Consider the following 27194-nt stretch of genomic DNA (forward strand, 5'->3'; position numbering starts at 1 on the left):
ACTTAAAATAATTAACCCCTAATCTTCCGACCGCAAAGCGCCGCCACCTACGTTATCCCTATGTACCCCTAATCTGCTACCCCTAACACCGCCGACCCCTATATTATATTTATTAACCCCTAATCTGCCCCCCTCAACGTCGCCGACACCTGCCTACACTTATTAACCCCTAACCTGCCGAGCGGACCTGAGCGCTACTATAATAAAGTTATTAACCCCTAACCCGCCTCACTAACCCTATAATAAATAGTATTAACCCCCTAATCTGCCCTCCCTAACATCGCCGACACCTAACTTCAATTATTAACCCCTAATCTGACGACCGGAGCTCACCGCTATTCTAATAAATTGATTAACCCCTAAAGCTAAGTCTAACCCTAACACTAACACCCCCCTAAGTTAAATATAATTTACATCTAACGAAATAAATTAACTCTTATTAAATAAATTATTCCTATTTAAAGCTAAATACTTACCTGTAAAATAAATCCTAATATAGCTACAATATAAATTATAATTATATTATAGCTATTTTAGGATTAATATTTATTTTACAGGCAACTTGGTATTTATTTTAACTAGGTACAATAGCTATTAAATAGTTAAGAACTATTTAATAGTTACCTAGTTAAAATAATAACAAATTTCCCTGTAAAATAAATCCTAACCTAAGATATAATTAAACCTAACACTACCCTATCAATAAAATAATTAAATAAACTACCTACAATTACCTACAATTAACCTAACACTACACTATCAATAAATTAATTAAACACAATTGCTACAAATAAATACAATTAAATAAACTATCTAAAGTACAAAAAATAAAAAAGAACTAAGTTACAGAAAATAAAAAAATATTTACAAACATAAGAAAAATATTACAACAATTTTAAACTAATTACACCTACTCTAAGCCCCCTAATAAAATAACAAAGACCCCCAAAATAAAAAATTCCCTACCCTATTCTAAATTTAAAAAGTTACAAGCTCTTTTACCTTACCAGCCCTGAACAGGGCCCTTTGCGGGGCATGCCCCAAGAAGTTCAGCTCTTTTGCCTGTAAAAGAAAACATACAATACCCCCCCCCCCCCAACATTACAACCCACCACCCACATACCCCTAATCTAACCCAAACCCCCCTTAAATAAACCTAACACTAAGCCCCTGATGATCTTCCTACCTTGTCTTCACCATGCCAGGTTCACCGATCCGTCCTGGCTCCAAGATCTTCATCCAACCCAAGCGGGGGTTGGCGATCCATAATCCGGTGCTCCAAAGTCTTCCTCCTATCCGGCAAGAAGAGGACATCCGGACCGGCAAACATCTTCTCCAAGCGGCATCTTCTATGTTCTTCCATCCGATGACGACCGGCTCCATCTTGAAGACCTCCAGCGCGGATCCATCCTCTTCTTCCGACGACTAGACGACGAATGACGGTTCCTTTAAGGGACGTCATCCAAGATGGCGTCCCTCGAATTCCGATTGGCTGATAGGATTCTATCAGCCAATCGGAATTAAGGTAGGAATTTTCTGATTGGCTGATGGAATCAGCCAATCAGAATCAAGTTCAATCCGATTGGCTGATCCAATCAGCCAATCAGATTGAGCTTGCATTCTATTGGCTGATCGGAACAGCCAATAGAATGCGAGCTCAATCTGATTGGCTGATTGGATCAGCCAATCGGATTGAACTTGATTCTGATTGGCTGATTCCATCATCCAATCAGAAAATTCCTACCTTAATTCCGATTGGCTGATAGAATCCTATCAGCCAATCGGAATTCGAGGGACGCCATCTTGGATGACGTCCCTTAAAGGAACCGTCATTAGTCGGGAGACAACGGAAGAAGAGGATGGATCCGCGTCGCCTGCTTCAAGATGGACCCGCTCCGCACCGGATGGAAGAAGATCGAAGATGCCGCTTGGAGAAGATGTTTGCCGGTCCGGATGTCCTCTTCTTGCCGGATAGGAGGAAGACTTTGGAGCCTCTTCTGGACCTCTTCAGCACCGGATGATGGATCGCCAACCCCCGCTTGGGTTGGATGAAGATGTTGGAGCCAGGACGGATCGGTGAACCTGGTATGGTGAAGACAAGGTAGGAAGATCTTCAGGGGCTTAGTGTTAGGTTTATTTAAGGGGGGTTTGGGTTAGATTAGGGGTATGTGGGTGGTGGGTTGTAATGTTGGGGGGGGGGTATTGTATTTATTCTTTTACAGGCAAAAGAGCTGAAATTCTTGGGGCATGCCCCGCAAAGGGCCCTGTTCAGGGCTGGTAAGGTAAAAGAGCTTGTAACTTTTTTAATTTAGAATAGGGTAGGGAATTTTTTATTTTGGGGGGCTTTGTTATTTTATTAGGGGGCTTAGAGTAGGTGTAATTAGTTTAAAATTGTTGTAATATTTTTCTTATGTTTGTAAATATTTTTTTATTTTTTGTACTTTAGCTAGTTTATTTAATTGTATTTATTTGTAGCAATTGTGTTTAATTAATTTATTGATAGTGTAGTGTTAGGTTAATTGTAGGTAATTGTAGGTAGTTTATTTAATTATTTTATTGATAGGGTAGTGTTAGGTTTAATTATATCTTAGGTTAGGATTTATTTTACAGGTAAATTTGTTATTATTTTAACTAGGTAACTATTAAATAGTTCTTAACTATTTAATAGCTATTGTACCTGGTTAAAATAATTACAAAGTTGCCTGTAAAATAAATATTAATCCTAAAATAGCTACAATGTAATTATAATTTATATTGTAGCTATATTAGGGTTTATTTTACAGGTAAGTATTTAGCTTTAAATAGGAATCATTTATTTAATAAGAGTTCATTTATTTCGTTAGATGTAAATTATATTTAAGTTATGGGGGTGTTAGTGTTAGGGTTAGACTTAGCGTTAGGGGTTAATACATTTATTAGAATAGCGGTGAGCTCCGCTCGGAAGATTAGGGGTTAATAATTGAAGGTAGGTGTCGGCGATGTTAGGGAGGGCAGATTAGGGGTTAATACTATTTATGATAGGGTTAGTGAGGCGGATTAGGGGTTAATAACTTTATTATAGTAGCGCTCAGGTCCGCTCGGCAGATTAGGAGTTAATAAGTGTAGGCAGGTGTCGGCGACGTTGAGGGGGGCAGATTAGGGGTTAATAAATATAATATAGGGGTCGGCGGTGTTAGGGGCAGCAGATTAGGGGTACATAGGGATAACGTAGGTTGCGGCGGTTTACGGAGCGGCAGATTAGGGGTTAAAAAAAATATGCAGGGGTCAGCGATAGCGGGGGCGGCAGATTAGGGGTTAATAAGTGTAAGGTTAGGGGTGTTTAGACTCGGGGTACATGTTAGAGTGTTAGGTGCAGACGTAGGAAGCGTTTCCCCATAGGAAACAATGGGGCTGCGTTAGGAGCTGAACGCGGCTTTTTTGCAGGTGTTAGGTTTTTTTTTCAGCTCAAACAGCCCCATTGTTTCCTATGGGAGAATCGTGCACAAGCACGTTTTTGAGGCCGGCCGCGTCCGTAAGCAACTCTGGTATCGAGAGTTGCATTTGCGGTAAAAATGCTCTACGCTCCTTTTTTGGAGCCTAACGCAGCATTTGTTTGAACTCTCGATACCAGAGTTAATTTTATGGTGCGGCCAGAAAAAAGCCCGCGGAGCGTTAACAGCCCTTTTACCGCCAAATTCCAAATCTAGGCCTAGTTTAGCTTATGAGAAGGACAGAAGTCATTACTTATGATAGGAAGAGACAGTAAAATTATTCAATAATGCCTGGGAGTATATTGGGAAATACTTGGAGAACAATAACCCCCCCCCATTACCTTTGAAATATTATGTTCTAGGGCTTCTTTCAATTGCTCACTCACAGCTGTAAGATTCTCCTTCGCATTCAGCAGTTCATCCCTTTCCTGGATAACAATGTCCATCTTCTGCTGAAGATCAGTTAATTTTTGTTCATCATCAATCTTCTCCATGCGCAAGGCCACTAGTGCTGACTCTGCGTATGTTACAGTCTCAGTTAGTTCATCCACCTTCAATTTAAGGTTGTGTGTGACTTGTTCATATTTGTCAGTTTTTTGTTGCTCCTCAGCAGTCTTCTGGTGCAATTCATTTTTAAGATTCAAAACCTTCATAAAAAGCAAATTAAAAGCAAATAACACATAAGGTATAGGTCAAAATCAATTGTGGATAGCAACAAATTCAATAGAACACAATTATCCAAAGGTTAGAGTATGTGTTTTTACTATTTATCATTTTTGCATTATAATGTTACCTCTTCCCGAAGGACATGTAGCTGGTTTTCTATCTCTCTCTTTTCATTTTGTATAGTTTCCATTAATGCCTCGGTAGTCAGAAGAGCCTCCTCCGGCAGTTTTATCTCAGAGGAACAACTTTGCTGACTATGCTCTTGTTCACTTTCAATTTCCTTTACCAAAGCCTCTTGAGAACTCAGACATTGCTCATTTAGTCTGTCAATAGTCTCCTGAAACATATATTAGGAAAATAAATTATGCTTACCTGATAATTTTCTTTTCTTCAGATGGAAAGAGCGCACAGCTGCATTTATTACTTTTGGGAAATAAGAACCTGGCCACCAGGAAAAGGCAAAGACACCCCAGCCAAAGGCTTAAATACTCCTCCCACTTCCCTCATCCCCCCAGTCATTCTGCCGAGGAACAAGGAACAGTAGAAGAAATAGGGTGAAAAAGGTGCCAGAAGAAGAAAAATACAGACGCCCCACATAAAAAATACGGGTGGGGAGCTGTGGACTCTTTCCATCTGAAGAAAAAGAAAATTATCAGGTAAGCATAATTTATGTTTTTTTTTTTCATAAATGGAAAGAGTTCAAAGCTGCATTAATTAATTTTTGGAAAACAATACCCCAGCTATAGAGGACACTAAATGCCAAGACGGGAGGGTACAAGAGACGGCCCATTCTGAGGGCACCAGGCCTGAAACCACTACCCAACAAAACCCTTGCTTAGTCCGAAGCCGAGAACACTGAATGGAAAAGGCCCCAAGAACACTGACCCGCAGATAGTCCGGAAGCCTAGTTAGAGACTGCAAAATCAGACTCAACTGAGCAAACAGTCCTCCAGAAGACACCGTCGCCCAGCAGTTGCCCCCCAACCACACACCCCTTACTAGCGAAGGGAACACCAGCCCAAAACTCCCAAGGGACAGGGCAAGGAAAAACCAAAAGAAAACCGAAAGGACACACAACAAAATTCCATAAAAGGAAAAAAAAAACAGAACAAGCCAAGCTCTCAAAGACCCAAATGGGTCCATGACAAACAAGGGGAGGCAACACCCAGACCAACAGAAACACAAGGAGCGGGCACCAAAACAGCAAATTTTATTCTCAACATCATGTGAAAGCACCAAAAACGACAATTGAAAAACGGATTCCTCAAGTCATCAGAATACTCTAGGCAATCAAAGCTGCCAGACCGACCCATAGGTCTCAAAAGGGGAGAAGCACAGAATCTCAACGAGGCCCACTACACCCTCCTATTTTTAAATTCTTTAATACCCTGAGGGGATTCAAACCTGGGTCTTTCAAGTGGAAGGTGAAAGTAAAAACCTCTAAACTATGAAGGCTTACCCTGGGAAGAAAGGAAAAGAATGACTGGGGGATGAGGGGAGTGGGAGGAGTATTTAAGCCTTTGGCTGGGGTGTCTTTGCCTCTTCCTAGTGGCCAGGTTCTTATTTCCCAAAAGTAATGAATGCAGCTGTGGACTCTTTCCATTTAGGAAGAAAATTACAATTTTTACAGGCACCAATGCCAATCTATACAGTAGTTTAAATAGGACATTTGAGCTAGATTTTTTTTTCAAATAAATTCTGGTGATAAATCCCCCCCTCCAAAAAAAACAAAAAACCCCATGTACAAAAAGTATAATGGTATATATTTTTAATTCATAAGACTGAGAACTTAAACACTAGTTTAGCTTATGAGAAGGATAGAAGTCATTGCTTATGATAGGAAGAGACAGTAAAATTATTCAATAATGCCTGGGAGTATATTAGGAAATACTTGCAAAAAAGAACACCCTCATACCTTTGAAATATTATGTTCTAGGGCTTCTTTCAATTGCTCACTCACAGCTGTAAGACTCTCCTTTGCATTCAGCAGTTCATCCCTTTCCTGGAGAACAATGTCCATCTTCTGCTGAAGATCAGTTAATTTTTGTTCATCATCAATCTTCTCCATGCGCAAGGCCACTAGTGCTGACTCTGCGTATGTTACAGTCTCAGTTAGTTCATCCACCTTCAATTTAAGGTTGTGTTGGACTTGTTCATATTTGTCAGTTATTTGTTGCTCCTCAGCAGTCTTCTGGTGCAATTCATTTTTAAGATTCAAAACCTTCATAAAAAGCAAATCAAAAGCAAATCAAAAGCAAATAACACCTAAGGTATAGGTCAAAATCAATTGTGGATAGCAACAAATTCAATAGAACACAATTTATTATCCAAAGATTAGAGTATGTGTTTAAAATATTTATTCTTTTTGCATTATGTTACCTCTTCCTGAAGAACACGTAGCTGGTTTTCTAGCTCTCTCTTTTCATTTTGTATAGTTTCCAGTAATGTCTCGGTAGTCAGAAGAGTCTCCTCCGGCAGTTTTATCTCAGAGGAACAACTTTGCTGACTATATTCTTGTTTACTTTCAATTTCCTTTACCAAAGCCTCTTGAGAACCCAGACATTGCTCATTTAGTCTGTCAATAGTCTCCTGAAACATATATATTACCAAATATTACAATGTTTACAGGCACCAATGCCAATCTAAACACTAGTTTAAATGGGACTTTTGAGCTAGAAAAAAAATTAAAATAAATGCTGGTGGTAACTCCACCCCCAAAAAAAAACCCATGTACAAAAGTATAATGAGATCGATTTGTGATGTGATTCATGAAATAAAGATAAACTCTTGTTGATGAAGACCTGAGAGTGCCCTCCTTTGCACACACATATATATATATATATATATATATATATATATATATATATATACACATACATACATAAAAATGCTTACATACTTGGATTTATAACAAACTTTAAAAAAACATAATTTATGTAAGATCTTACTTGATAAATTCATTTCTTTCATATTGGCAAGAGTCCATGAGCTAGTCATGTATGGGATATACAATCCTACCAGGAGGGGCAAAGTTTCCCAAACCTCAAAATGCCTATAAATACACCCCTCATCACACCCACAATTCAGTTTAACTAATAACCAAGTAGTGGGGTGATAGAAAAAAAGAGTAAAAAGCATCAAAAATGAACTGGAAATATAATTGTGCTTTATACAGAAAAACATAACCACCATAAAAAGGGTGGGTCTCATGGACGCTTGCCAATATGAAAAATTAACTTATCAGGTAAGTTCTTACATAAATTATGTTTTCTTTCATGTAATTGGCAAGAGTCCATGAGCTAGTGACGTATGGGATAGTAATACCCAAGATGAGGTACTCCACAGAAGAGTCACTAGAGAGGGAGGGATAAAAATAAAAACAGCCATTTTCCGCTGAAAAAATTAAATCCACAACCAAAAAAAAATTCTCTCATAATTGAAAAGAAAAAAAACTTAAAACATAAGCAGAGGAATCAAACTGAAAACAGCTGCCTGAAGAACTTTTCTACCAAAAACTGCTTCAGAAGAGGCAAATACATCAAAACGTTAGAATTTAGTAAATGTATGCAAAGAAGACCAAGTTGCTGCTTTGCAAATCTGATCAACTGAAGCTTCATTCTTAAAAGCCCACAAAGTGGAAACTTATCTAGTAGAATGAGCTGTGATTCTCTGAGGAGGAGCCTGACCAGACTCCAAATAAGCCTATGAATCAAGAGCTTTAACCAAGATGCCAAGGAAATGGCATAAGCTTGCTGACCTTTCCTAGAATCAGAAAAGACAACAAATAGACTAGAAGTCTTCCTGAAATATTTAGAAGCTTCAACATAATATTTCAAAGCTCTTACAACATCCAGGGAATGTAAGGATCTCTTATTCTTAGGATTAGGACACAAAGAGGGAACCACAATTTCCCTATTAATATTGTTAGAATTCACAACTTTAGGTAAAAATTTAAATGAAGTCCGCAAAACTGCTTTATTCTGATGGAAAATCAGAAAAGGAGACTCACAAGAAAGAGCAGATAATTCGGAAACTCTTCTAGCAGAAGAGATAGCCAAAAGGAACAACACTTTCTGAAAAAGTAGTTTAAAGTCCAAAGAATGCATAGGCTCAAAAGGAGGAGCCTGTAAAGCCTTCAAAACCAAATTAAGACTCCAAGGAGGAGAGATTGATTTAATGACAGGCTTGATACGGACAAAAGGCTGTACAAAACAGTGAATATCAGGAAGCTTAGTAATCTTTCTGTAAAATAAAACGGAAAGAGCAGAGATTTGTCCCTTCAAGGAACTTGCAGACAAACCTTTAGCCAAACCATCCTGAAGAAACTGTACAATTCTAGGAATTCTAAAAGAATGCCAAGAGAATTTATGAGAAGAACACCATGAAATATAAGTCTTCCAAATTCAATAATAAATCTTCCTAGAAACAGATTTACGAGTCTGTAACATAGCATCAATCACCGAGTCAGAGAAACGTCTAAGACTAAGCGTTCAATTTCCATACCTTCAAATTTAACGATTTGAGATCCTGATGGAAAAATGGTCCTTGAGTCAGACGGTCTGGTCTTAAAGGTAGTGGCCAAGGTTGACAACTGGACATCCGGACAAGATTCGCATACCAGAACCTGTGAGGCCATGCTGGTGCTACCAGAATCACAAAATGATTGTTCCATGATGATCTTGGAGATCACTCTTGGAAGAACTAGAGGCGGGAAGATATAAGAAGGTTGGTAAAACCAAGGAACTGCCAACGCATCCACCGACTCCGCCTGAGGATCCCTGGACCTGGACAAGTACCTGGGAAGTTTATTGTTTAGATGGGAAGCCATCAGATCTATTTCTGGAAGGCCCCACATCTGAACAATCTGAAAAAACACATCTGGATGGAGAGACCACTCCCCCGGATGTAAAGTCTGACAGCTGAGATAATTTGCTTCCCAATTGTCTACACCTGGGATATGAACCGCAGAAATTAGACAAGAGCTGGATTCCGTCCAAGAAAGTATCCGAGATACTTCTTTCATAGCTAGGGGACTGTGAGTCCCACTCTGATGATTGACATATGCCACAGATGTGATATTGTCTGTCTGAAAACAAATGAATGGTTCTCTCTTCAACAGAGGCCAAACCTGAAGAGCCCTGAAAATAGCACGGAGTTCTAAAATATTGATTGGTAACCTCGCCTCTTGAGATTTCCAAACCCCTTGTGCTGTCAGAGATCCCCAGACAGCTCCCCAACCTGAAAGACTTGCATCTGTTGTGATTACAGTCCAGGTTGGACGAACAAAAGAAGCCCCTTGAACTATACGATGGTGATCTAACCACCAAGTCAGAGAGAGTCGAACATTGGGATTTAAGGATATTAATTGTGATATCCTTGTATAATCCCTGCAGCATTGATTCAGCATACAAAGCTGAAGAGGTCTCATATAAAAATGAGCAAAGGGGATCACGTCCAATGCTGCAATCATGAGACCTAAAACTTCCATGCACATAGCCACTAAATGGAATGATTGAGATTGAAGGTTTCGACAAGCTGAAACAGATTTCATTTGTCTCTTGTCTGTTCGAGATAGAGTCATGGACACTGAATCTATCTGGAAACCTTAAAAGGTGACCCTTGTCTGAGGAACCAAGGAACTTTTCGGTAAATTGATCCTCCGACCATGTTTCCGAAGAAACAACACTAGTTGATTTGTGTGAGATTGGGCAGAATGTAAAGACTGAGCTAGTACCAAGATATCCAAATAAGGAAACCCCGCAATACCCTGTTCTCTGATTACAGAGTAGGGCACCAAGAACCTTCGAAAAAAAAATATTGGAGCTGTCGCTAGGCCAAATGGAAGAGTGACAAATTGGTAATGCTCGTCTATAAAAGAAAATCTCAGAAACCGATAGTGTACTGGATGAATCGGAATATGAAGATATGCATACTGTAAGTATCGTGGACATATAATGACCTTGCTAAACAAAAGGCAGAATAGTCCTTATAGTCATTATTTTGAAAGTTGGCACTCTTACAAAACGATTGAAAATTTTCAGATCCAGAACTGGCCTGAATGAATTTTCTTTCTTTGGGAAAATGAATAGATTTGAATAAAACCCCAGACCCTGTTCCTGAAATGGAACTGGTATGATTACCCCTGAAAGCTCTAGATCTGAAACACACTTCAGAAAAGCTTGAGCCTTCACTGGATTTGCTGGAACGTGTGAGAAAAAAAAATCTTCACAGCAGGTCTTACTCTGAATCCTATTTGATACCCTTGAGAGACAATACTCTGAATCCACTGATTTTGGACAGAATCTGGCCAAATGTTTTGGAAACATTTTAATCTACCTCCACCAGCTGAGCTGGAATAAGGGCCGCACCTTCATGCAGACTTGGGGCCTGGCTTTGGTATCTTAAAAGGCTTGGATTTATTTCAACTTGTAGAAGGTTTCCAATTGGAACCAGATTCTTTGGGGGAAGGACTGGCTTTCTGTTCCTTATTATGTCAAAAAGAACAAAAACGATTAGAAGCTTTAGATTTACCCTCAGATCTTTTATCCTGAGGCAAAAAAACTCCCTTCCCCCTAGTGACAGTTGAAATAATTGAATCCAACTGAGAACCAAATAAATTGTTACCTTGGAAAGAAAGAGATAGTAATCTAGACTTAGATACCATGTCAGCAATCCAATATTTGAGCCACAAAGCTCTTCTAGCTAAAAATATAGATTTAACATCAATTTTGATGATATGAAAAATAACATCACAGATAAAATGATTAGCATGTTGAAGCAAGCGAACAATGCTAGACAAATCAGGATCTGTTTCCTGTTGCACTAAGCTTTCCAACCAAAAAGTTGATGCAGCTACAACATCAGCAGGCCTAAGAATATAGCCAGACAATAAATAAGCTTTCCTTAGATAAGATTCAAGTTTCCTATATAAAGGATCCTTAAAAGAAGTACTATCTTCCATAGGAATAGTAGTACGCTTGGCAAGAGTAGAAATAGCCCCATCAACTTTGGGGATTTTTTTCCCCAAAACTCCAATCTAGCTGCTGGCAAAGGATACAACTTTTTAAACATAGAAGGAATACAAGAAGTACCAGGCCTATCCCATTCCTTTAAAATCATTTTAGAAATAGCATCAGGAACTGGAAAAACCTCTGGAGTTCCAACAGGTGGTTTATAAACAGAATTTAAATGTTTACTAGTTTTAGTATCAAGAGAACTAGATTCCTCAATATCCAAAGTAATCAACACCTTTTTTTTTGTTTTTTAACAAGGAACGTATATACTCCATCTTAAACAGATAAGTAGATTTGTCAGTGTCAATATCTGAGGTAGGATCTTCTGAATCAGATAGATCCTCACCAGAGGAGTATAATTCAGTATGTTGCCGGTCATTTGAAATTTCATCAACTTTATGAGAAGTTTTAAAAGACCTTTTACGTTTATTAGAAGGCGGAATAGCAGACAAAGCCTTGTGAATTGCATCAGCAATAAATATTTTATATCATGTACATTAGATATTGAAGGAACAACAGGCATTGTACTAGTACTGATGGATACATTCTCTGCATGTAAAAACTTATCATGACAACTATTACATACTACAGCAGGACAAATAATCTCCGCTAAGTTACAACAGATACACTTAGCTTTGGTAGAACTGTTATCAGACAGCATGGTTCCAACAGTTGTTTGAGACAGAATCAGATTGAGACATCTTGCAAATGTAAGAGAAAAAAAAACATATAAAGCAAAATGATCAATTTCCTTATATGGCAGTTTCAGGAATGGGAAAAAAAATGCAAACATAGCCCTCTGAGCATAAAAAAAGGCAAGAGGCATATAGAAATGGGGTTTAAATAATTAAATTATTTGGCACTAAGTATGACGCACAACGCAAAATAATTTTTTTTGGCGCTAACAACATCCGGAAGTGACACAACTCGCGTCATCAGACGCAACCTTGTGCAAGGAAACCTGGCGTCAACTAAGACGCTGGAAATTACGAATTTGCGTCACTGAACATACCTTTGCGCCAAAAAAATTACGCAATAAACATCAGCATTTTGCAACCTCGAGAGCCTAATTTTGCCCGCAAAATGTAATGAAAAAACAAAACAAAAAACAGTCAATTTGAAGAAAAGACTATACCCCAGGTAAGAACTTCCTAAATATGATTTCCAATTTTGAAACGGATAGTCTACAAAAGGAAATATACATAAACCTGACTCATGGCAAATACAAGTACAATACATATATTTAAATCTGAAAAAGGAGGAAGGAGATGAATCTCTACGACCGATAACAGAGAACCTATGAAAAGATTTCCCGTGAGGAAAACCATAGAATCAATAGGTGATACTCCCTTCACATCCCTCTGACATTCACTGTACTCTGAGAGGAATCGGGCTTCAAAATGCTGAGAAGCGCATATCACAGAAGAAAATCAAGCACAAACTTACTTCACCACTTCCATAGGAAGGCAAAGTTTGTACAACTTAATTGTGGGTGTGGTGAGGGGGTGTATTTATAGGCATTTTGAGGTTTGGGAAACTTTTCCCCTCCTGGTAGGACTGTATATCCCATACGTCACTAGCTCATGGACTCTTGCCAATCACATGAAAGAAAGGTACGTTTAACAGAATCCTACTTTTGGTTTCAAATAAAAATAATTTATATTTCAGTAAAAAAATAATAAAGCATTACGTTTTCGGAGCTTTTTAGATGGTCAATCATCAGCATAAGTTGATCATTTTCTTTCTTAAGTTTATCAATTGAATCCTGAAGCTGCATTCTCTCTTGGGAAGCAAGATGTAGCTGCTGTTGGAGCTGGATAAGCTTTTCAAAGGAATTTCCATCAGCTTCTTTATCTTCCGATTGCAGTTTTCCCTCATTTTCTTGAGTATTTTCTTCAGAGGTCTCCAACAGTCTAACAAGCTTGCACTGAAGATCTTCCTTTTGCCGGCTTACAATCATTAACTCTTCTTGAAGGTGTTTTAGTTTGTCTTCAAGCTCCAGCTTCTCACATTGTATTACTTTCATCAATGCCTGACAGGACTGAAGATTTTCTTCCAGTAGTCTCATATCAGATAGATTACTTTGATTTATCTCTGTTTCCTTTTCATTAGAGAAATTATACAAGCCTACCTCAATAGTTTCACTGTTTAAAACCAATGCAGATTCGGTTAGACTGGATTCTTTTTCACAGAAAGGTGCATTATTTGCCCTTAATTCAAGTTTTGTTTCAGTGATCTTTAATTGCTCTTTCAGTTGTTCTATTTCACGGAGCAATGATTCCTGTGAATTTTTGAACTGGTTTTCAAAGTTTTGCTTGGCCTCCTGTAACATATGATTAGTCAGGGAAAATAATTGGTAGTTTAAATTTAAAAAAAACAAAACATGACAATGTCAATGGACAAACCTTTTGGAATCTGTAATTTTAAAATTAAAGGATTTCTTTAAACCACACACAATATATATATATATATATATATATATATATATATATATATATATATATATATATATATATATATATATATATATATAATCATATACACATATATATATATATATATATATATATACACATATATATACACACACACACACACACATATATATATATACACATATACATATATACATATATATATATATATATACACATATATATTTCACAAGATTTCATCCGTCTCTAAAAAAACAAACAAAAAAACAAAACAAATGCAGCATGTATTTAATATAGATTATACACACACACACCATGCATTGTGTAATAGGGGATAAAATTAATATATTAAAGGGACGATCAAGTCAAAATTAAACTTTCATGATGATTCAGATAGAGCATGCAGTTTTAAACAACTTTCCAATTTACTTACATTAACAAAATGTGCAGTCTTTTTGAGTCACCAGCTCCTACTGAGCATGTGCAAAAGGCTTCAACATGATACAGGATGAGTGGAAAAAAACATAACTTTACAATTTGTTAGTTTAAACTTCAAGTGAGTAGTAGATTTTTTTTTTTTTCTAAGTGCTATTGCATTGTATTTATATCATGCATTTGTTGATGAAAGGGACACCCTACCCAATTTTTTTCTTTCATGATTCAGATAGAGCATGAAATTTTAAGCAACTTTCTAGTTTACTCCTATTATCAAATTGTCTTCGTTCTCTTGCTATCTTTATTTTAAAACAGGAATGTAAAGCTTAGCAACCAGCCCACTTTAGGTTCAGCACCATGGATAGCGCTTTCTTATTGGAGGCTTACATTTACCCACCAATAAGCAAGCATAACCCAGAATCTCAACCAAAAATGGGCCAGCTACTATGCATCACATTCCTGCTTTTTAAATAAAGATAGCTAGAGAACGAAGAAAAATTGATAATAGCAGTAAATTAGAAAGTTGCTTAAAATGTCATGCTCTGAATCATGAAAGAAAAAAAATTGGGTTTAGTGTCAATTTAAAGGACCACTCAATGCAGTAGAATTGCATAAGTAACAAGTGCATAATAAAAAGACAATGATTTAACACCTATTCTGAATTTTAAATAAGCAGATTTTTTTCCTCACAAATTTATTTTTTCACCCATTTTCCGGCCTACTGTATCAAGTGACAGACATAAGCCAATCACAGACTAGTATACATATTCCCTTTGAACTTGTGCACATGCTCATTAGGATCTCGTTCCCCAGAAAGTGGGAACATAAAAAGACTGTGTAAAATGTGATAATTTTAGTGAATTGGAAAGTATCTTAAAACTGCATGCTCTTTCTGACTCATACGTTTATGTTGACTTGAGTGTCCCGTTAAGCAAATCTGTGTATACTGGTCCTTTAATATACATTAAAAATAAGTAATAGGGAAAATGATTACCTTCTCAGCATCTTTAAGCTGCTCGCTTATCAGATGTGCATTTTCTTTAAGGTTTTCAATTACACTTTGAAGCTCTTCTTTTTCAAAAGAAATGGTAACCAGCTGCTGATGTAGTTGGTCAAGTTTCTCAGTATTTGTATAATTTTCAATTTCTGCATCTTCTAGTCTGGTCAGAGATTCTTTCATTTCTCCCTCAGCATTTAGCATACTAATCTCAAAAGATGTCTGCAGTAACTGGTCTTTAGTCTTTCTTTCCTACATAAGCGATACAAAAGTAGTTACCTTTAAGACATTTAAAAAAAAATATAAATTATTATATATAATATATATTTTTTGATATATAAATGGTGATATGATTTACCTGTCTGAATGCTTCATATTCTTTTGCGATTGCCTCATTGGTTTCTGCTAAAGAATTCAGAGTAAGAAGCAGCTGGTCTTTTTCCCTAGTCACCATTTCCATTGTTTCTATTGTTGTCTTATATTTAGTATCTAATGTAAAAATAAATTAAGTATAAAGAGGATATCTATAGGTTGAGAAACCATACAAAACCCCCAACTAATGAAAAATGAGTTTTACTTTCTGACATCTAGACAATTAAGGTCTTACACCTAGTTCCCATTCAAAAACATTTTTAAATAGCTTTTTTTTTTTTAAAAGTTACATTTAAGAATGTACTCCAACGTTAAAGTCAGATTTAAAGATGTGTGCTTTACCCAATGTAGTAGAACACTATATAAGTGCAGTATTTTTCTCTCACCTGCTTCATGAAGTTGACTCTCTTGCTCTTTAATTATTTTTATTTTCTCCTCAATTTCACTTTGAAGATTGAGTTTATTAACCTGTTCTTCATCTAGAAGACATGCACATCTCAAACAGGTTTTCTTTATTTCATTATCTGCCTGCATTATACCTTCCTAAAAAACAAGGATTACATTTTGTTATCGTTTTGATTGGATTCCAGACTAACCGACACTACTTTTCCTATGAGAATGTATCCCCTCATTATAGGACAAAATAGATATGCAATTATGCTAACTAATGTTTAATACACAGAAGGCAAACCTTTCTTTAGAGATTTAACTAACATGCCAATGTTCAACATTCCTGGTATACAAGTTGTACAAAACCCTTTTTAATTTTAACCTGCCAAATAACATTCATAAATTGTTATTTTAATTGGATGATTCACTCACCCTCAGGTTATCTTTGATCTTATTCATGTCCTCTTCTACGCAGACAGATTTGCATTCTTCTGCCTCTGTAGACTCATGCTTCTGGTCTGCTGTCTTGAGCTCAATCACAAGATTATCTCGCTCGCTTGCGATGGCATCAAGTTGTTCTTCCAACTGACGTATCTACAGAACAAACAATGTAAAAAAAAAAAAAAAAGGTTCCTGTGCTGAAAAACATTTTTTTTTTCCTTATAAAAGCAGGGAATGGCACTGTCGACTAACAGAGCTGTGGGAGGCTTCCTTCTCAACCAGTGAACTTTTATCCTATGGATCAACTTTGCACTTAAAGGGATATTAAAAAGTGCTCATTCGGTAAAAACAAATACGTTAAATCAGTAAACCTAAAAGCAGCAAAACAACTTGTTTTCTTGTATGATACGCACTTAGAAATTCTCATTGTAGCCCTGTCCCAGTGTGATATGGGAGCTGACCTCTTTGAAACTTAGGTTATATTCTGACTGATCTAGGCATGAGCAAGTCTGACCCCCTGTTATCTATTTGCTTAAAGGACCAGTCAACAATACAGGATACCATCATAAAATGCGTTCACAATATAAAATTAGGTATACAGAGATGTACCTGTGTAGGTTGCATCTTTTAATCACAGAAAACTGTAGTTTTTAATCTTTACCGTCCTCCTATGTCACATGGGTGAGGTTGTCAAATGAAAAATGCATATACGTATATGCATTTTTCTGCCTCTTACGTCACTGGCACAGCAGGACTGCGCTTCTTTGGTGGAGCAGTGCACTGTCCACAGAAGCAGAAGAGCGCCTGCATGCTAGAAAAGAAGACAACAGAGCCTGTGTGTGTGGTTGTCAACCTTTCAGAGCAGGAACTTTTATTGGTGGTTTGTTTATTGTCCCTTTAACCAGTTAGACAGATATCAACCAACCAGGTTATATAGGGGATTCACAAACATGCCTGAAGCTCTGTTATTCATAAGACTTATATTATTATTATCGGTTATTTGTAGAGCGTCAACAGATTCCGCAGCGCTAATATGCATGCGATTGTGTTGGAAGGTAGAGCGTTCAAGACCAAAGAGCCATGTATAGTAACCCTACATTCCTCTGCAGTGCTTTGGGTGACTAGCACTTGTAGCTCACATCTGACATGTAATCTGCACTGTACAGCTCATTTATAAACCTTGTGAGTGGAGACATGGGAGTGCGTTTGGTCTCCCTGTTTGTACAATAAAGTAACTGTACTCGCGACGGTGTGTGTTTTACGTGAACTCACAAGTTAGGTTAAGTGCACACGTGCGGTAGGTCTCGTGAGTATCCGCATATTGAAAAAAATAATGGAAATTAGCTAACATCCAATTGGATGCAAGAAGTTTTAACAGTAAGCTCATCCTCCTCTAGACGTGGGCGGGCAAGCCACAGAGCCATTTTTAATACGGACAGGATAAAAACAGAATTTATGTTTACCTGATAAATTACTTTCTCCAACGGTGTGTCCGGTCCACGGCGTCATCCTTACTTGTGGGATATTCTCTTCCCCAACAGGAAATGGCAAAGAGCCCAGCAAAGCTGGTCACATGATCCCTCCTAGGCTCCGCCTACCCCAGTCATTCGACCGACGTTAAGGAGGAATATTTGCATAGGAGAAACCATATGATACCGTGGTGACTGTAGTTAAAGAAAATAAATTATCAGACCTGATTAAAAAACCAGGGCGGGCCGTGGACCGGACACACCGTTGGAGAAAGTAATTTATCAGGTAAACATAAATTCTGTTTTCTCCAACATAGGTGTGTCCGGTCCACGGCGTCATCCTTACTTGTGGGAACCAATACCAAAGCTTTAGGACAAGGATGAAGGGAGGGAGCAAATCAGGTCACCTAAATGGAAGGCACCACGGCTTGCAAAACCTTTCTCCCAAAAATAGCCTCAGAAGAAGCAAAAGTATCAAACTTGTAAAATTTGGTAAAAGTGTGCAGTGAAGACCAAGTCGCTGCCCTACATATCTGATCAACAGAAGCCTCGTTCTTGAAGGCCCATGTGGAAGCCACAGCCCTAGTGGAATGAGCTGTGATTCTTTCAGGAGGCTGCCGTCCGGCAGTCACATAAGCCAATCTGATGATGCTTTTAATCCAAAAAGAGAGAGAGGTAGAAGTTGCTTTTTGACCTCTCCTTTTACCAGAATAAACAACAAACAAGGAAGATGTTTGTCTAAAATCCTTTGTAGCATCTAAATAGAATTTTAGAGCGCGAACAACATCCAAATTGTGCAACAAACGTTCCTTCTTCGAAACTGGTTTCGGACACAAAGAAGGTACGACTATCTCCTGGTTAATGTTTTTGTTAGAAACAACTTTTGGAAGAAAACCAGGTTTAGTACGTAAAACCACCTTATCTGCATGGAACACCAGATAAGGAGAACACTGCAGAGCAGATAATTCTGAAACTCTTCTAGCAGAAGAAATTGCAACCAAAAACAAAACTTTCCAAGATAATAACTTAATATCAACGGAATGTAAGGGTTCAAACGGAACCCCCTGAAGAACTGAAAGAACTAAGTTGAGACTCCAAGGAGGAGTCAAAGGTTTGTAAACAGGCTTGATTCTAACCAGAGCCTGAACAAAGGCTTGAACATCTGGCACAGCTGCCAGCTTTTTGTGAAGTAACACAGACAAGGCAGAAATCTGTCCCTTCAAGGAACTTGCAGATAATCCTTTCTCCAATCCTTCTTGAAGAAAGGATAGAATCTTAGGAATCTTTACCTTGTCCCAAGGGAATCCTTTAGATTCACACCAACAGATATATTTTTTCCATATTTTGTGGTAAATTTTTCTAGTTACAGGCTTTCTGGCCTGAACAAGAGTATCAATAACAGAATCTGAGAACCCTCGTTTTGATAAGATCAAGCGTTCAATCTCCAAGCAGTCAGCTGGAGTGAGACCAGATTCGGATGTTCGAACGGACCTTGAACAAGGTCTCGTCTCAAAGGTAGCTTCCATGGTGGAGCCGATGACATATTCACCAGATCTGCATACCAAGTCCTGCGTGGCCACGCAGGAGCTATCAAGATCACCGACGCCCTCTCTTGATTGATCCTGGCTACCAGCCTGGGGATGAGAGGAAACGGCGGGAATACATAAGCTAGTTTGAAGGTCCAAGGTGCTACTAGTGCATCTACTAGAGTCGCCTTGGGATCCCTGGATCTGGACCCGTAGCAAGGAACCTTGAAGTTCTGACGAGAGGCCATCAGATCCATGTCTGGAATGCCCCACAGTTGAGTAATTTGGGCAAAGATTTCCGGATGGAGTTCCCACTCCCCCGGATGTAATGTCTGACGACTCAGAAAATCCGCTTCCCAATTTTCCACTCCTGGGATGTGGATTGCAGATAGGTGGCAGGAGTGAGTCTCCGCCCATTGAATGATTTTGGTCACTTCTTCCATCGCCAGGGAACTCCTTGTTCCCCCCTGATGGTTGATGTACGCAACAGTCGTCATGTTGTCTGATTGAAACCGTATGAACTTGGCCTTTGCTAGCTGAGGCCAAGCCTTGAGAGCATTGAATATCGCTCTCAGTTCCAGAATATTTATCGGTAGAAGAGATTCTTCCCGAGACCAAAGACCCTGAGCTTTCAGGGGTCCCCAGACCGCGCCCCAGCCCATCAGACTGGCGTCGGTCGTGACAATGACCCACTCTGGTCTGCGGAAGGTCATCCCTTGTGACAGGTTGTCCAGGGACAGCCACCAACGGAGTGAGTCTCTGGTCCTCTGATTTACTTGTATCTTCGGAGACAAGTCTGTATAGTCCCCATTCCACTGACTGAGCATGCACAGTTGTAATGGTCTTAGATGAATGCGCGCAAAAGGAACTATGTCCATTGCCGCTACCATCAAACCTATTACTTCCATGCACTGCGCTATGGAAGGAAGAGGAACGGAATGAAGTGTTTGACAAGAGTTTAGAAGTTTTGTTTTTCTGGCCTCTGTCAGAAAAATCCTCATTTCTAAGGAGTCTATTATTGTTCCCAAGAAGGGAACCCTTGTCGACGGAGATAGAGAACTCTTTTCCACGTTCACTTTCCATCCGTGAGATCTGAGAAAGGCCAGGACTATGTCCGTGTGAGCCTTTGCTTGAGGAAGGGAAGACGCTTGAATCAGAATGTCGTCCAAGTAAGGAACTACTGCAATGCCCCTTGGTCTTAGTACCGCTAGAAGGGACCCTAGTACCTTTGTGAAAATCCTTGGAGCAGTGGCTAATCCGAAAGGAAGCGCCACGAACTGGTAATGCTTGTCCAGGAATGCGAACCTTAGGAACCGATGATGTTCCTTGTGGATAGGAATATGTAGATACGCATCCTTTAAATCCACCGTGGTCATGAATTGACCTTCCTGGATGGAAGGAAGAATTGTTCGAATGGTTTCCATTTTGAACGATGGAACCTTGAGAAACTTGTTTAAGATCTTGAGATCTAAGATTGGTCTGAACGTTCCCTCTTTTTTGGGAACTATGAACAGATTGGAGTAGAACCCCATCCCTTGTTCTCCTAATGGAACAGGATGAATCACTCCCATTTTTAACAGGTCTTCTACACAATGTAAGAATGCCTGTCTCTTTATATGGTCTGAAGACAATTGAGACCTGTGGAACCTCCCCCTTGGGGGAAGCCCCTTGAATTCCAGAAGATAACCTTGGGAGACTATTTCTAGTGCCCAAGGATCCAGAACATCTCTTGCCCAAGCCTGAGCAAAGAGAGAGAGTCTGCCCCCCACCAGATCCGGTCCCGGATCGGGGGCCAACATTTCATGCTGTCTTGGTAGCAGTGGCAGGTTTCTTGGCCTGCTTTCCCTTGTTCCAGCCTTGCATTGGTCTCCAGGCTGGCTTGGCTTGAGAAGTATTACCCTCTTGCTTAGAGGACGTAGCCCTTGGGGCTGGTCCGTTTCTACGAAAGGGACGAAAATTAGGTTTATTTTTGGCCTTGAAAGACCTATCCTGAGGAAGGGCGTGGCCCTTACCCCCAGTGATATCAGAGATAATCTCTTTCAAGTCAGGGCCAAACAGCGTTTTCCCCTTGAAAGGAATGTTAAGTAGTTTATTCTTGGAAGACGCATCCGCTGACCAAGATTTCAACCAAAGCGCTCTGCGCGCCACAATAGCAAACCCAGAATTTTTCGCCGCTAACCTAGCCAATTGCAAAGTGACGTCTAGGGTGAAAGAATTGGCCAATTTGAGAGCACGGATTCTGTCCATAATCTCCTCATAAGGAGGAGAATCACTATCGATCGCCTTTACTAGCTCATCGAACCAGAAACACGCGGCTGTAGTGACAGGGACAATGCATGAAATTGGTTGTAGAAGGTAACCTTGCTGAACAAACATCTTTTTAAGCAAACCTTCTAATTTTTTATCCATAGGATCTTTGAAAGCACAACTATCTTCTATGGGTATAGTGGTGCGTTTGTTTAAAGTAGAAACCGCTCCCTCGACCTTGGGGACTGTCTGCCATAAGTCCTTTCTGGGGTCGACCATAGGAAACAATTTTTTTAATATGGGGGGAGGGACGAAAGGTATACCGGGCCTTTCCCATTCTTTATTTACAATGTCCGCCACCCGCTTGGGTATAGGAAAAGCTTCTGGGAGCCCCGGGACCTCTAGGAACTTGTCCATTTTACATAGTTTCTCTGGGATGATCAAATTCTCACAATCATCCAGAGTGGATAATACCTCCTTAAGCAGAGCGCGGAGATGTTCCAACTTCAATTTAAATGTAATCACATCGGGTTCAGCTTGTTGAGAAATTTTCCCTGAATCTGAAATTTCTCCCTCAGACAAAACCTCCCTGGCCCCCTCAGACTGGTGTAGGGGCATTTCAGAACCATTATCATCAGCGTCCTCATGCTCTTCAGTATCTAAAACAGAGCAGTCGCGCTTGCGCTGATAAGTGGGCATTTTGGCTAAAATGTTTTTGATAGAATTATCCATTACAGCCGTTAATTGTTGCATAGTAAGGAGTATTGGCGCGCTAGATGTACTAGGGGCCTCCTGAGTGGGCAAGACTGGTGTAGACGAAGGAGGGAATGATGCAGTACCATGCTTACTCCCCTCACTTGAGGAATCATCTTGGGCATCATTTTCAGTGTCACATAAATCACATCTATTTAAATGAGAAGGAACCTTGGCTTCCCCACATTCAGAACACAGTCTATCTGGTAGTTCAGACATGTTAAACAGGCATAAACTTGATAACAAAGTACAAAAAACGTTTTAAAATAAAACAGTTACTGTCACTTTAAATTTTAAACTGAACACACTTTATTACTGCAATTGCGAAAAAGTATGAAGGAATTGTTCAAAATTCACCAAAATTTCACCACAGTGTCTGAAAGCCTTAAAAGTATTGTACACCAAATTTGGAAGCTTTAACCCTTAAAATAACGGAACCGGAGCCGTTTTTATCTTTAACCCCTTTACAGTCCCTGGTATCTGCTTTGCTGAGACCCAACCAAGCCCAAAGGGGAATACGATACCAAATGACGCCTTCAGAAAGTCTTTTCTATGTATCAGAGCTCCTCACACATGCGACTGCATGTCATGCTTCTCAAAAACAAGTGCGCAATACCGGCGCGAAAATGAGGCTCTGCCTATGATTAGGGAAAGCCCCTAGAGAATAAGGTGTCTAAAACAGTGCCTGCCGATATTATTTTACAAAAATACCCAGATTAAATGATTCCTCAAGGCTAAATATGTGTATATATGAATCGATTTAGCCCAGAAAATGTCTACAGTCTTAATAAGCCCTTGTGAAGCCCTTATTTACTGTCTGAATAAAAATGGCTTACCGGATCCCATAGGGAAAATGACAGCTTCCAGCATTACATCGTCTTGTTAGAATGTGTCATACCTCAAGCAGCAAAAGACTGCTCACTGTTCCCCCAACTGAAGTTAATTCCTCTCAACAGTCCTGTGTGGAACAGCCATGGATTTTAGTAACGGTTGCTAAAATCATTTTCCTCTTACAAACAGAAATCTTCATCTCTTTTCTGTTTCAGAGTAAATAGTACATACCAGCACTATTTTAAAATAACAAACTCTTGATTGAATAAAAAAAACTACAGTTAAACACTAAAAAACTCTAAGCCATCTCCGTGGAGATGTTGCCTGTACAACGGCAAAGAGAATGACTGGGGTAGGCGGAGCCTAGGAGGGATCATGTGACCAGCTTTGCTGGGCTCTTTGCCATTTCCTGTTGGGGAAGAGAATATCCCACAAGTAAGGATGACGCCGTGGACCGGACACACCTATGTTGGAGAAAGAAAGTTTCTCTCTTAATTTTACATTCAATGTTTTTCATTTGAGTACTCATATACATTATGCATTTAATCAGCTATGTGATTGGATTTAATCAGCTATGCGATTGTACATTTATTCTGGTTTTGGTTATTTGCTGCGTTTACTGGTTCTTTAATAGTAACCAGCCTAGAAGTTTTTTGACGACAGGCTAAGATAAGCTTTCCTGCAGAGTCCCCCCTCCTCCTTGTAAGGCTGCGAAAGGAAGTAAATGGCACTGAACAAATGTAGGGGGAAAAAAAAGAATGAAAAAGAAATTGATGAATAATACATATTTCAATGATTTATATTAAGTATAAAAGAGACACAGCTTAGTGCGTTTTTATTAAAAACATTAATCACTGTTTAACATCCCTTTAAATAATGGCATCAAATAAATTTGAAGAATTGTACTTCCTAATGTAAGATCTTGAAGGAAACGGAGTGTTTCCTCATTTAGAAAACTGTATTTTATATTAGTGCGTGAAATGTTTCATGAAGAACAACATTGTATACACAACTTACTTTATATTCCAATTCTGTTAGGATTCTAGTTTGATCCTTTTGTACTTGGTCATTCATGTTATCCAACAGTGGTTTCTTTTTCAACTCCTCTAGAGCACATCGTAATTCATCCTGAGTTTCAATGGACTTTAAGAAAATAAAAAAAATATAGTAATTAAAACAAATCGCAATAAAGAAGCAGGTCCCTGTGAACACTAAGAATTTCACACACTTTTCAGTAATAAGGCACAATGTAAAGAAGAAGAAAAAAACAAAACATGGAAGAGCAAACTATATGCAGCTTTGACAATACTAAGTTATAGGTTTACATAAATGAATAAATGGTTATTTTTTGTTTTGTTAAAGTTAAATTAAACCCTAAAAGTAAATTAGAAAGTTGTTTAAAATTACATGCTCTATCTTGAACCATAAAAATTACATTTTGACTTTACTGTCCCTTTAAAAGGCACAGTAAATTGCAAGTGAGAAACCATTCTCAAGGATACTAAAATCAGCCCTTTGCCTCACCAACATACAATTTATCCATAACATTTGGAGGGCAATTGTGGACTTGTGGCTCACCATTTCAATATTTTCTTGCAGATCAAATCTCAGTTGGTTACGCTCTTCTTTTAGACTTCCTATGATTTCCTGCAGTTCATCTTTCTCCTTTAGAGCTTCCAATAATTTTTCTTCTAGTTGCTTAACTATGACATCATCATGCAACTGGTTTCTTTCAACATACAAATTATTTTCTAGAGGGCGCTAGAAGATATATTCGAATTCAATTAGAAATAGAAAACAAATATTTGGGACTTTTTAATGCAAATATAAAACATGGAACCCAACACACCTCTCTAACAGTCTTTTCAAGTTCCTTGAGTTTGTCAATTTCATTTTTTACTTCATCTCTTTCATGGGATACAGTTCTCAACTGCTCCTCTAGGTGGCAACGTTTTTGTGAAACATCATGTTTCTCCTCTTCTACGTTTTCTAGTGTCACCTGGGCTGTTTTCAAGCTTTCATGAAGGCAATCAATTTCTGTTATCAAGTTTTGATTAACCCTTTTAAGCTCGTTTAGCTCATCCTCAAGTTTCTGGCACATTGTTTCACTTTCTTGCAATTTATTTTGAAGAGTCCCCTATAAAACATAAGTTAATATATTTTATAGTCAATGTTCAGAATACATTTTAAATATGTAAAAAATGGAAAAAGGTAAATGCTAGGCACGGTATTTCAACTATTAGGAAGCAAACTAATGTTGAATATAGCTATTTGTCTATTTACTGAGCGATGCCAGTGGCAAACGCCATATTTGGCATTCGTTTGTTCCCGAATAGTCTGAATGCCAATGCCTAATAAATACCCTTATTCATGCTACTGGTTAATTTAAGGAAAACTAATCTTTTAGTGTACTTCATAAATCATGAAAAATATGCAGGTGTTATGAGCCCAAAAGCAAATAACTTTGGAAATACAAAATAACTTCCAATATTTGACTATGATCATAATAAACATGTTGTATTTGCAGTTTAATATTAAACGACCAGAATGGAAAAGTTACGTGCGAGAGAGAAAGAGAAAACGAACAACAAATAAAAAACACAAAACAAACACTCACAAACATTTATAGCCCAATTTTTTTCCCCCTCCAACCTTTTCTTGCAAAATGCCTTGATAGTCCGTCTCTAGTGAAGTGCTTTCTGCATATTCCTCAATTTGTTTTTTTAGGTCTTTAACAATCTGTTTCTGCTGTTTAAGTTCTTCCTGTGCAGTTCTCAGCTCCTCTTGAGTTTCAATTGACTAAAGAAAAGAAAAACATAAAAAACCCAGCAACTCAAAAACAAACATTTTTGAAGATGGGTACAAAACAGTTTCAAGACTATAGGATGTGCTAGGGAAAACAAAATTGTACATTCTGAGATCAATGTAAAGTTAAAAAGGGATTTCCAATTCTAAAAATGACTATTTTGCAGTTTAAAGCTAAAAAAGTGTATGTCTCTGTACAACTGGACCATAAGTCCTAACAGCTCCCTGGCTAATAAGCTGAACTTCCAATGCTCAGTTTATTGATAGAGACATGCTTTACAAACAAAAAGGAAATCAGTACAGGAATATCTGGTTTATAAAAATCTGTAAATACATTTTAAATAGTCCTCTCTCAGACGCAATCTTTTTTTTTTAATTTTATTTTTTTAAAGCCCTTACATTTAAGAAATGGGTATCAGCACTTATGCCTGTAATGATTTTGTTACACCTAGTAGAAAATTAGCTTAGTATAACACGGTTAGTTACCAGTTCAATATTTTCATTTAGATCTTGCTTTAGGCTATCCCGTTCAGCTTCAATGTCTTCCATCTTCTGCTGAAGTGTTTCCTTTTCCATGACTAACTCACTCATCTCATTTTTTAACTCCTGAAGTTTTTGAACAAACTCTTGTTTTTCCATTTGCTGGTTATCTAGTGAAATCTGCATTCCCTTGAAATTGCCCTTCAGCTCTTCCATGTCATGAAGAAGTGTTTGATGGGCAACTTCAAGTTCCTCTTTTTCATTTTGCAACTGAAGGAGTTTGGCAGCTTGCTCTTGAAGATCTTCAGCTTCTTGAGTTTTGGAGGACAGCTTTAAGAGCAGAAAAATAAATACACAAACACAATAGTATATGAAAAGCATTTCAAGAGAATCATAACTAAATTTAAGTTAATTGCATTACTTACCTTCCCTTCTAACATCTCCACAAATCCTTTGAGTTGTTCTGCTTCTTTGGTCAGTTGTTCAGCTTCGTTTTGTTTTTCAGAAATGTCTTTGTTTGCAAATAAACATTTTTCCTGCAACTCTTCATGCATTTTTTTAAGTTCAAGGTGTTGTTCTTCAGTTTGAAGCAATTGTGACTCGTAGTGTGCCACATCCTCTGTCAACTTATCAATTTGCTTGGATTGTTCCTGCAGCTTATATTCTTGGCTGCTCATTACAATTGCAGATTGTTCTCGCTCAGCCTTTAGTAAACCCAGTTCTTCAGAAACTTCATGAACCTGAAATGTGAGTGGTCACAATTTACAGTAGCCATCAGTGCCAATTTAAGCAACCAATAGGAATACCTACTATTGTGACGGTAACAAAACTCTCACAATAACTTAAGTCTCTATGTATGAAAAA

The 27194-nt window shown here is 38.4% G+C and overlaps 1 protein-coding gene across 1 annotated transcript in view; it reads right to left on the reverse strand.

Annotated features, from left to right (window-relative positions):
• The window catches only part of CENPE (centromere protein E), a 261773-nt gene that overhangs the window by 172132 nt on the left and 62447 nt on the right, over positions 1-27194 (reverse strand). The window contains exons 24-38 of the mRNA XM_053703505.1: positions 26756-27070; positions 26337-26660; positions 25698-25844; positions 24895-25182; positions 24624-24806; positions 24063-24188; positions 16211-16372; positions 15775-15931; positions 15375-15505; positions 15014-15268; positions 12840-13472; positions 6516-6725; positions 6052-6357; positions 4264-4473; positions 3812-4117 (exon numbers count right to left, since the gene is read on the reverse strand). Of these exons, the coding sequence (XP_053559480.1) occupies positions 3812-4117; positions 4264-4473; positions 6052-6357; positions 6516-6725; positions 12840-13472; positions 15014-15268; positions 15375-15505; positions 15775-15931; positions 16211-16372; positions 24063-24188; positions 24624-24806; positions 24895-25182; positions 25698-25844; positions 26337-26660; positions 26756-27070 (3753 nt within the window). The remainder of the gene's footprint in view (positions 1-3811; positions 4118-4263; positions 4474-6051; positions 6358-6515; positions 6726-12839; positions 13473-15013; positions 15269-15374; positions 15506-15774; positions 15932-16210; positions 16373-24062; positions 24189-24623; positions 24807-24894; positions 25183-25697; positions 25845-26336; positions 26661-26755; positions 27071-27194) is intronic.

This window comes from Bombina bombina, chromosome 2 (assembly GCF_027579735.1).
Source record: "Bombina bombina isolate aBomBom1 chromosome 2, aBomBom1.pri, whole genome shotgun sequence".
NCBI classification, from domain to species: Eukaryota; Metazoa; Chordata; class Amphibia; order Anura; family Bombinatoridae; genus Bombina; species Bombina bombina.